We start from the raw sequence: 12,610 nt of genomic DNA, 5'->3' as shown, positions 1-12,610 counted from the left end.
GCATGCCATCTTGGCTGAAAAGAGGAGGACTTTTAGTAATAAGACTAAGAAAATGACACTGCTCCAAAGAGCACTATGTGAGGTCATTCTTACCTTCAGCCATAACGAGTCAACCTATAGCTGGGGAAGTGATGACCCCCTCTTATTAGACTGTTTAAGATAACTTATTTTTATTTACTCTTCTTACTTCTCTTCTAATATTGTATATCTGTGAACTTGTAATGTTACACTGCCATTTCCTTTGGAATCAATAAAGCATCCATCTATCTAGAAGAATCTCTGCTTCACCTGTAAAGAATATTTGGGAACCTAAATGGCAGAAGAGAAAAGATGAAAAGAAAAGGTTCCTTTCCCCTCCTCCAACCTCCCTGCAAATTAAGTTTTGTTTCTTCAATCTGAAACACTGTCACTCCTGCTAAGGCAGACTGTCCTGCTAGGTATAAGCAGTATTTTTTTGTTTGTTTTAGATTTCCAGCATCTGCAATTTTGTTTTGATTTTCACCTCTCATTCTCTATCCTCCAATGATCATCAACCCAATCAACCTAAACTTTCTTAATATATCAACCCTTTGATCCAAGAATTAACTTAATGAACCTACCCTAGGCTCTTTCCTACTTGCAATAAAGGACAACATACCATTGACTTTATGAATTGTATGCCATATGTTTAAACTGTGCTTCATGTGCTAGACTGCAGATCTTTTTATCTTACACCAATTTGTAATCAATGTCATATAAATAATTATGCTTTTTCATTCTTCTGTCTAAATTGAGGTGCATTACATTTTGCTCCATTTACCAATTTCTTGCTCTTTCACAGCCCATCTATATTTCTTTGCAGCTTCTGTTCTCATCATTTGTCATTAGGAAATTTGGCTCATTCACAGTAAAAGTAACCAGACGTTGTCAACCTGAAACTGGCTAATTTCTCCTGACCACGTTTTCTGTTTGTTAGCCACTTGCATACTCGTGCCACCATCCCCCCCACCCCCCAAATGCACTGGGGTTTCCTTTCAGCTCTGCAAATGGAGTGACACAATGGCACTGCAAGGGGTACAGCTCCAGCAACCTGACTTTAGTCCTGACCTTCAGTGTAGGAAGCTGCTATTAGTTTTTGCCTGCTTTTAGAGCCCTTCAAGTAATTAAATCATATTTTTTCTCTCAATGAGCTGTTGTTTCCTCTCTAAGTACTTAACAAGTCTTAAAAAAATTTGCTTCTAACACCCTTTGAAGTATTGTGTATGATTAATGCAATTTAGAGCAGTTAAATTTATCCTAATACTAGGGTGGATATTAATCTCAGCAGGCATTAATATATACCCAGCATTCAAGGGCATGTATACTAATTGCCCATTATTAATTTCAACCATGGTATATTGGGTTGATTCTCTGCATTCATAGCTCACCAAGCAAAGTGTTGCCTATGATTTCACCCGATGCAGGGCATATTTCTAGATATGATCAAATCATATCAAACTTTATTAAAATATCCTCTGAGTTCAATAGCGAACGTTTTTGTTACCCCAGCAACATTTACTAGTTATGGAATAGAATAATGATGGGTATGAGACAATAAAAGGAGAATCAACCTGAATTGCAGGTTTGGAAAATGGAGATAAACATTTTACTCCCAGGACAATACACTAACAAAATGCAATTTGGACAGAATTTTCCATGGTTGATAGGTAACACATGAGCCCTTTATTTATTGTATGTGTGTGAAAGAGTGAGACTAAGATAAACCATGTTGAGACGTGCATCTCCAGATTTCCCACAGCAGCTTGAGTAAACAGAACATTTACGTACACCATTCACCACAACCTATAATTGTTCCGGGGAGAGCACCCTGGGAATGAATTAAAGAGACCTCATGGATAGATACATTGCTGTTTCATGCCCAAATATCTCTCTCTCACTCTCATCCAATGTATGTAGCATCCTCTATCGGTTGGTATAGGAGAGTCAGGATCACCGTGGCAACCATTTTATCACCTTTCCTACAGTAATGATTCAACTTATTAGCTGTTCAGGTATGTCATGTGGAATTAATTTATTTGAATATTGTGCAGAACTGTGTATTTTGTCATAATATCTATTACTTTAAGATGCTCTGATATAGAGATCCCTCTGAGGGATTTAGGCATTTTTATTTGAACTTACACTACATCTTTGTTAATGAAGGAAGACTTTTTCATGGTGGCTTGTTCTGTATATCTCAGATTTTTGCCATGAAATGTTAGGGCAGGGACTCTTCTTGTGCTATTTTCAGAATCTCTCTAGCTGCCTCGTGCATTGTCACCTTCCTATCCCTCTTGACTGATCAGTTCTGTGATATTTAAACAGAGGGATGTGTTACCACCACCACCCTTCATTCCTGATCACCATTCATTGGCATGCACATTTTATATTTGATGATTGTTGTGTTTGAGGATTTTGTGAGATTTTGGTGATCAGTTGTATCTTCTCAATAATTATGTATTTTAATGCTTGTGAAGCTGGCACTTTATGAAATTTGAATCATAAAATGATTTTATCAACATTTCTGAGAAACCATTGCATAGTATCTATCCTCACATAATTGTGTAGATGCTCTGCCAGCTATTTTTGTATTAAGTTACTTTGGGGAAATTAAACAAATGCAAGTACCAAGATCATCAAAGTTTTCCTTGTGTTTTTTTTTAAACTGAGTGTTTTATCTAGACTGCTTTGGTACTTGAATATAGAAAGAAAATCACACCCCTATGATATTTATTAATGGAGCCACTTTAGAAATAACAGCCTAGTTGTGAAATAATGTACGTTCAGTGCTCTAGTTGGCTTTGATGACGTTGAGGCTAGTAGCTTCCTCCTCCTGAGGAAGTGTGTGCATATGACAGACTACTCTGACTTCTTTGTCTCCCTTCCCATCCTCGGTGTTTATCATTGAGATCATTAAAAAGTGTATTTACAACTTCAAGACTAAGCCTGCTTCAGTAACTACTTTGCACATTAACCTGATGAGTTTCTAAATTTTTGGAATAAACATTTATGTTGGCCAATGTGCACAGAATAAACTTGTTATATATGCTGTTTGTTCTACCTTAAGTACTTAATTTACGATGAATTACTAATTGAACATTCAACATTGTCATATGAACACAAAAATAAATTGTGTATAGCTTCTGAATTTAAAATTTCTTAATTCAAATAATGAAAAAATGCATGCTGTTTTGCTTAAATTACTTGAGTTGAGTTACTAGATTGGAAAAAATATTCAAAAATGGAATTGACAGGAATGCATGCTGCATGGTAATCCTCTGAAATTTCATAGTGAAAGTCATGTTCATAGTGTGAAGATATTTTTTCATAGCCACTCAATAATGATAGTTGGCCAATAATAGTCATCCATGATTCAAATTAGTGAACCCTTATTTCTGATTAACCTGTTATCTGCTTTGCTGCCTTCTAGCAAAGAGCAGGTCTCAATAATTGAAGTTCAGCTGTGGTCAATTTACTTCATTCTGATTAAGAACACTTGATTTGAAATCTGGCAAGCAGTTAACTTTTCTGATTTGTATGTTAATTTTGGTAAGTGTGTTTATTATTCCATGTACTGAGATACTGTAAGAAACATAATATTGCATGTCATCCATACAGGTTATTTCATCGTATCAGTATGTCAAGTTTATACTAGTGAAAGGCAATGCAGAATACAGCATTACAATTACAGTGAAAGTGGACTGCAAGCAGACAATATTTGGAATTGGTTTATAATTGTCCTATGTACTGAGATACAAATGGAAAAACTTGCATACAGTGCATACTGTTCATACAAATCAAATCATTACACAATGCTTTTTGAGTGGAGCAAGGTTAGAGAATAACAGTACAGAATAAATTTTAACAGCTGCAGAGAGTGCATTACAAATAAACAAGGTAAGCTGTGAAGTACTGAATCCATGTTATCAGACTAAGTATGTTCAGTAGTCTTAAAACAATAATAGAAGTTGCCCCTGAGCCTGGTGGTACAAGCTTTCAAGCTTCTATATCTTCTGCCTGATGGGAGGAGAGAGAGGAGAGAATGTCCAGGATGGGGGGTATTTTTGATTATGTTGGCTGCTTCACTAAGAGATATAGAGTACACAGAAATACAGCTGGTTTCTGTGATGTGCTGAACTGTCCGCAACTTTGCCGTTTCTTACAGTCTCAGACAGAGCATTTGCTATACCAAAGTTGTGATGAGTCCTGATGGAATGCTTCCTTTGGTGCATCTATGCGAATTGCTGAGGCTCATTTGGGACGTGACAAGTTTCTTTCGCCTCCTGAGTGAACTTTCTTGGCCATGTCATCCATGTGGTTGGGTCAGGACAGGCTATTGTGATGTTTACTCCCAGGAACTAGAGGTTCTCAACCATATACAATTTTGTTTGCTTTTATGGTTACTCCCTTTAGCAATCTTAGAGAAATTAGAGCATTAATATCAATTGCCACTATTGATTTTTTTGTTTTGTCTGTCTTCTAGATCCGTAACATGGTGGCGGTGCTGGATGTGATCTCCAGTTTGGAGAAGTATCCCATTACCAAAGAAGCCCTCGAAGTAAGTAGTACTGGCAGATAAGTCTAGAGCATTGAATTGGGAGGTCATGGTGTGGTTGTATCGGATGCTGGTGAGGCCACACTTGGATTATTGTATTCAGTTTCGGTCACCCTGCTATAGAAAAAAATGTTATAAAGAGCGCAGGGAAGATTTACAAGGATGCTGCCAGGACTTGAGAAACTGAGTTGCATGGAGGCGTTAGATGAACTGGGACTCGAGTGTAGGAGATTGAAAGGTAATTCTTACAGAGGTGTATAAAATCATGAGAGGTATTGAAAGGGCGAATGCACTGTCATTTTCCTAGAGTTGGGTTATCAAGAAGTAGATGGCATAGGTGTAAGGTGAAGGGGAAAGAGAGGAGGAATTTGAGGGAAAACCATTTTTGTGCTGTGGAATCAGGCTCCAGGGGAAATAGTTAAGAAAGATACAACAACAGCTTTTAAAAATAGTTAGGCAGGTGTGATATGCTTTGCTCGGCGGAAAGGCATGTTCAAATTTAAAGGTTTCAAATTCCTCTTCGTTGAAGGTTTCAGCCCTGAGGTTGAAAGAGTGAATGGCGTTTAAGCCACTGATGTCAGAATTCTTCTGATTGGGTCTCAGACCATTCCTCCTGTTCCCTGCTCGATTGAGAATTGTCCTCTGATAATTCCCATTGTCTCTTTAAGTCATTAAATGAAGCTCAAAAATGTTTCGACCAACAAACTTCCTCCGCTACAGCCTAATTACACTAATTACACTTTTTTTTTTGGCTTTTACTTAAATTCTTAAGCCACTTGCCAATTTATTGATCTAGTCAGTTAGAATGTGAGGGTTCTCTTTTTTGGTTTGTACTGTAGGTATTTTTAGTATTTCTAGATTAACTTTTCTGTGTTTTTTTTATTTTTTGAAACTATTTAGTAGATGTTTAGGTGTTCGATTTTTTTTTGAATGGAGATGCATTTGCTCTTTTTTTTTACATTTTAAGTCAACCTGCTTTCTTCTTCCCATAAGACCTTATTTTCTTGCTGCGTCATTTTCAATTGTTTATACATGAAAATAACCAACAGCATGAACCGGCATTTGTTTTCTCCTTTTTCTAAAATACTAGAAAAAGTACCCTGTTTTATGATTTAATTTTTTTTAATCACGGTAGTTTTTTTTTTCTTGTTCTGTTTTGATAATTTTCTTCATTTTTTTTAGATTATGGGTGGCTTTTCTTTAAAATCTTTTATCTTTTGGGCTGCCATCAGGAGAGATGGGGGTAGATTTAGCTTTAGCTTATCTCTTGGTCAATCTCTGGCCTATTTCTGGGTCTTTTTTAGATTAGATTTTATCACCTGGACTATTTTAAAACTACTGAAATGTCCAATATGTCGTAACTTCCAGTTCCTCCTTGAACCTTTCTTCCTCTTCCGGGTTCATGAGTTTGTATTCCGGTTAACCTTTTATGTACCATATTACTGGTTTTACTATGATGGATAAGATTATTAAATTTTGTTTCGTGGAATATAAACGGTTTAAACCATCCGATTAAACGGAAAAATTTTTTCAAAGTATTGCATAGAATGAATGTCCATATTATCTTTGCACAAGAAACCCATGTGAGGAAAGAGGAAAGCGTTTTTTAAGTTTTTGGAAAGGCCAACAATACCATTCAAATTCTCAGGCTAAAGTGAAATGAGTTTCTATTTTTATAGATTCTTCAATTTCATTTGTTCACTATGAAACAATTTCAGATCCGAATGGTAGATTTTTGTTAATTGCTGGCTCTGTAACAAAAAAGTGGTTATGGTTAATGTTTATGGTCCAAATGTTGACTTTCCTGAATTTTTTAAACACTTAATAACAACCCTTCCCAATTTAAATACGTTGATAATGGGTGGAGATTTTAATCGCTGTTTAAATCCTTCAATGGATAGATCTAAGTCTAATCAGGCACTTCTGAATAAATCGGCTACTTTTATTAATTCCTTTATGCCTGATTTTGGAGTTTCAGAAATTTGGAGGTTTTTGCATCCAGTGGATAAAAGTTTTCATTCTTTTCCCATGTATACCACAGTTATTCTAGAATTGACTACTTTTTTATTGACTCTTGTTTAATTCCCTCTGTCACTGACTGCAATTACGTTTCCATTGCCATCTCTGACCATGTGCCCCTGAAACTCTCTATTAAATTAATAGATACACCTTCCAGCTTTAGACAATGGCGATTCAATTTTGTATTACTACAGGACTCAGACTTTGTGAATTTCATTTAGGAATAGATTGATTTCTTCTTTTCAAAAAACTCTATGGAAGAAATTTCCAGTGGGGTTCTTTAGGATACTTTAAAAGCATACATCCGTGGGCAGATTATCTCATATTCTTCTGGGTGGAAAAAAACAAATTAATAAAGAGTTTTGTATGTTGGTTGATAAAATTAAAGCTATCGACAAGAAATATTCTATTGTTCCTAGTCAGGAGCTTTATAAAAAGAGGGTCGAACTTCAAATGGAGTATAGTTTACTTTTAACGTCCTCGATTGAAAATCAACTAATTGTCTAAGAGTCAATTTTATATACATGGTTATAAATCTGGTAAACTATTGGCTAGTCAATTGAAATCTGCTTTGGCTAAACGTCAGATTATTAAAATTCGTAAACGAGATGGAACTATGACAGTTGATCATGATGATAAAAACAAATCTTTTCAAGAATTTTACACCTCCTTATATCAATCAGAATTTCCTGATGACCCCAGTATAATACACAAATTATACATTAATATTATAATTATAAATTATAATTGTGCACAAATAATGCAGAAATGAGAATTTGAAATAATGGTTTATGTGTGGAGCCGTGTAGTTGATGCTGTCATGTCTTTTCATGAGAACTCTCTGAGGGGCATTGTTGTCAAAACTGTAATGATGGCTTATGTAGGTTGGTACAGAGGTCAATTTGTAACCAGGTGGTGTACTCCTGTTGTTCACATTGCTTGCTCCAGCCACAGGAATCTGAACGTTCTGTGTCATCCTGAATGCACCCCCACCATTTTGTCCAGTCATGGGTGAAGGATTTAGGGGAGACACTTTACTCATCCAACAACGCACTGAAAACATCCTTGAATTATTTCTTCTGTCTGTATGGTAATGCCTGTTCAGCACTGTGATGTCAGCCATCTAATTAATGTAGCCAGTTCATCGGAGGTGACTTGACTATCCTTTAAATTGAATTGGCTTTATTTCTTACATCCTTCACATACATGAGGAGAAAAAATCTTTACATTATGTCTCCGTTTGAATGTGCAATATGCAATCATAGTAATTTTTAATAATTTATAATAAATAGAAGAGTCATTGTAACATAGAAATACACTCAAGTCAGTGTGAGTTAATCAGTCTGATGGCCTGGTGGAAGAAGCTGTGCTAGAGCTTGTTAGTCCTGGCTTTAATACTGCGGTACCATTTCCCAGATGGTAGCAGCTGGAATAGATTATGGCTGGGGTGACATGGGTCCCCAATGATCCTTCAGGCCCTTTTTACACACCTGTCACTGTAAATGTCCTGAATAATGGGAAGCTCACATCCACAGATGCGCTGGGCTATCCACACCACACTCTGCAGATTCCTGCGATTAAGGGAGATGCAGTTCCCATACCAGGCAGTGATGTAACCAATCAGGATGCTCTCAATTGTACACCTGTAGGAAGTTCTTAGGATTTGCATGCCCATACCAAATTTCTTCAAATGTCTGAGGTGAAAGAGGTGCTGTTTTGCCTTTTTCACTACATAGCTGGTGTGTACAGACCACATGAGGTCTTCAGTAATGTGGATGCCAAGGAACTTAAAGCTGTTTATCCTCTCAACCCCAGATCCGTTGTTGTCAATAGGGGTTACCCCATCTGCATTCTTCCTGTAATTCACAACCAGCTCCTTTGTTTTTGCGAAATTGTAGGAAAGGTTTTCGTGACACCACTTGACACTGGGAGATGAATTCTTCTCTGTCAGCCACCTCATTATTGTTTGAGATTAGGCCAATCAATGTAGTGTCATCATCAAATTTAATTAGCAGACTAGAGCTGTGGGTGGCGACACGGTCATGGTTATACAAGGAGTAAAGGAGGGGACAGAACACAACCTTGAGGGACACCTGTATTGAGAGTCAGAGGGGTGGAGGTGAGAGAGCCCACTCTTACCACCTGCTGACAATCTGACAAGAAGTCCAGGATTCAACTGCACATGGCAGGGTCAAGGCCAAGGTCAAAGTCTCTGAGATTCCTATTGAACCTGGAGGGAATTATGGTGTTGAATGCTGAACTGTACTCCAAGAACAGCATTCTCACATGAGCATCCTCCTCCAGATGTGTAAGGACAGTATGTAGAGTAGTGGCTATTGCATCATCTGTCGATTGGTTGTATCGTTTGGCAAGTTGTAGGGGTCCAGTTTCAGTTGGAGCATGCTGTAGATGTAGTCCTTGATGAATCTCTCAAAGCATATGTTTATGATTGAGGTGAGTGCAACAGGACGCCAGTCATTCAGGCATACTACCTTGGTCTGTTTTGGTACAGGGACAATGGTGGATAATTTGAAACAGGAGGGCACTCTACACTGGGAGAGGGACAGATTAAAAATGTCTGTTGTGCTGTGCACATCCTGAGTACTCACCCTGGGATGTCATCCAGTCTCACAGCCTTGTGACTGTCCACTCGGTGGAATCAGTCATGTTCATAGTGTGAAGATATTTTTCATAGCCACTCAATAATGATAGTTGGCTAATAATAGTCATCCATGATTCAAATTAGTGCATATCTCAGCCTCAGAGATGACCAGGTTGTAGCAGTGGCTTTCTCCGGAGGCTTGGAGTTGGCGACATCGAACAGAGTGTAAAAGCAATTGAGTTCATCTAAGAGAGAGGACACGATGTTGGCGGCACCACTACATTTGGCTTTGAAGTCTGCAATAGTATGCAATCTTCGCCACATGTTACATGTGCTATTCGTAGTGAATCTTGACTCAATCTTATATGGGCCTTGATACCATAGTTTATGAGCTGGGAGAGGATGTCAGTGATTTGTTTAGCCATAAAGTAAATTGTGGAAATGACATTGAAGAGTACCTCACCAGTCACATGTCACTGAAGCACACAAGAGTCATGTCCATCTGACAGATTATGAGCATCATGTTGGATTTGAGGTCCACATCTACACAATTTTATGAAGCCAGCTAAACACTCGTCTGGTGCAATGAAGCCAGTAGTATATTTCATCTTAAAATATCTGCTTTTGCCAAATAGTCACTGCTACTTGCAAGAAAGGTGATGAGGCATGTGAGGCTGGTCGATGTTTTCCAAAAATGTTCATGAATTTTGCTGTTGAGATGTAAAGTTGTGCAAGTTAGGAGATCTTGTTTTGCTGGTGTTTAAACGAGGCATATTCCTTCATGTGCTTCTGTAAATATGTCGACATTGATGTATAATTTGGCCTCCAATTATACGCACAGACATTATTATGTATTCTCCAGCTGTGACTGAGATTTGAATGACCTTGGTTTTGGACTAGAAGTGACATGTTGAACAGTTTCTCATTTATTCTTTAATTGTGTCTATTCCAGTGGGAATCTTGTCAGAGGGATGTACAGAATTGTGGTAAATATTGAGAGAAGCAGTAGGGGCCAGTGACACAACCTTGTTCATCACCACCCTGAATTATATTGTGTTTACAGGCTTGCTTGGTAACACCACAGCTTATGTGCCATCATGTAGCAGTTGTAGATTCAGTGCAAATCTGAAGGCAGCCTTTTTTATTGAGAGGCAGAAGCTATTGTGAGATCAGAGAAGGCTGTGTACCATTGATCACTTGATTTTTTTTTGTACAGTGAAAATTATGTTCATTGTGCCTCTGACTGAATGAAATCCATGCTGCAATTCAGGGAGTAAAATACCATCATTGAGAGGTGACAGTTGGGAACCCTGAAGATGCCATACCCAGTAGCAGACAAAGGGGAACCCTCCCTGGTTGATAAGTTTCTTTCTTAAAGATAGTGAAGGTTACAGCCTCTGATGTTTTCTGACAAGCTCTGCTTTGAGAGAGGAGACCGTTAATTGGTCTGAACTTGAAAATTGATATTGCTTTCCCCCATGGTGGTGGTAAAGCTGGAATCCAATAGGTTGCTATGGAATGGAGTCACGAATATGTGTAACTGCTGAGAAATTATTCAGAATGTTCTTTCCAGTGGGCATTAACTGTCTCTATCTCCATGTTTTCCTGCATTCTTGATTCTCATCAGGGTGGTTAAGTCATGATAGCAGTGAAAAATATAACATGCCTTTGATTAAAGCAAGTTCTTGAATAACTAGTGCTCTTTGCATCTGGTTTTATTTTTATGTTGTATCTCTACAATATTTTGTGATTCATTTTAATGTTTGTCACCATTCATGCACTGTCTCCCTCTATTTTCCTTAACATTCCTTTGCACTTTCTGTAATCAATCTGATTTTGGCTTTTGTTAATGCATTGTTCTGTTCTCTATTTTGACTTGCCATCCAGGGAGTTCTTTCTCTGTTCTTATCCATTATGGGAATGTGCCCTGACCTGTATATAAAGCATACTTGTAAAAACTTTCCATTTTTTTAATTACAGTTCACTTAAGTGAGATTTCTCATCTTGTTAAAATTTCTGCTCTTTAATTGACATTATTTTCCATAGTTATTCTATATCCTGTGATATTATGATTGTTCTATACTAATTGTTCCCCCACTCTCTCCTTTTACCCTGGCACAGATACCTAATCCAACAATGTTACTTTCTTTATTGGATAAGAAACATATACAACGGTGCTGGGAAGTTTGTGAACCTTGTAGAATGTTCTCTATTTCTACATAAATATGAACAAAATGTTATCAGATCTTCATGTAAGTCCTAAAAATAGATTAAAAAGAACCCAGTTAAATAACATAAAACATTATACTTGTTCATTTATTTATTTATTGAGAAAAATGATCCAATATTACATGTATTTGTTGGAAAAAAAATAGTGAACCTTTGCTTTCAGTCACTGCACAGCAATAGCTTTAACCAAATGGTTTCAGTAACTGTTTATCAGTTCTGCTTATCTGCTTGGAGGAATTTTAGGCCATTCCTCCTTACAAAATTGCTTCAATTCTGAGATGTTGGTGGGCTTCTTTGCGTGAGCTGCTTGTTTCAAGTCCTTACACAACATTTCTGTAGGATTAAGGTCAGGACTTTGACACACCCATTCCAAAACACTAATTTCCTTCTGTTTAAACCATTCTGTTGTTGATTTACTCTTGTCTTTCAGATTATTGTCTTGTTACACTATCCAATTTCTATTAAGCTTCAGGTGGCGTAATGCTACCCTGACATTCTCTTGTAAAATGTCTTGATACAAGTTTGAATTAATTGTTCCCTCAACAATTGCAAGCTATCCAAGCCCTGAGGCAGCAAAGCAGCCCCCAAACCGTGATGCTCCTTACACTATGCATCACAGTTGGAATGAGGTTTTGCTATTAATTGGCATGCCCTTTTTTCTCCAAACATTGCAATGTATGTTTCTGCCAGTAAGTTCAACTTTTGTCTCATCTGTCCACAAACATTGTCCCAAAAATGTAGTAGAATATCCAAGTGGTCTTTTGCAATCTTGAGACATGCAACAATGTTTTTTTTTGGAAAGCAGTGATGTCATCTGTGGTTAACTTCCATGAACACCATTCCAGTTGTGTTTTTCTTGCGCATGAGCAGAGACTTTAACAAGTTCTAGTGATTTCTGCAGGTCTTTTGCTGTTACCTCTGGGTTCTTTTTCACCTCCTTCAGCATTGCGTGTTGTGATCTTTGCAGGACACCCAGTCCTAGGGAGAGTAGTAACAGTACTGAATTTCCTCCATTTGTGAACAGTTTCTCTTACTGTGGACTGATTAGCACTCAGGTCTTTAGAAATGCTTTTGTATACTTTTGTAATTTCATATGGCTCTACAATTCTCCAAATGTTGTTTTGGTCAATGCAGGCTCTCAATAATCTGAATTTGTGTGTCTCTCTTTTTATAGAGCAGGGCAACTC

General features: G+C 37.5%; 1 protein-coding gene across 2 annotated transcripts in view; it reads left to right on the top strand.

The window, feature by feature from the left end:
* crsp7 (cofactor required for Sp1 transcriptional activation, subunit 7) overlaps window positions 1-12,610 on the top strand; it is a 138,262-nt gene that overhangs the window by 87,573 nt on the left and 38,079 nt on the right. For both annotated transcript variants that reach the window (XM_059991730.1, XM_059991732.1), the window contains exon 2: window positions 4,502-4,576. In XM_059991730.1, coding sequence (XP_059847713.1) covers window positions 4,502-4,576 — 75 coding nt within the window. The remainder of the gene's footprint in view (window positions 1-4,501; window positions 4,577-12,610) is intronic.

This window comes from Hypanus sabinus, chromosome 16, assembly GCF_030144855.1.
Source record: "Hypanus sabinus isolate sHypSab1 chromosome 16, sHypSab1.hap1, whole genome shotgun sequence".
NCBI classification, from domain to species: Eukaryota; Metazoa; Chordata; class Chondrichthyes; order Myliobatiformes; family Dasyatidae; genus Hypanus; species Hypanus sabinus.
The sequence above is the reverse complement of the archived record's forward strand: the minus strand, read 5'-3'. Positions and strand labels throughout refer to the sequence as shown.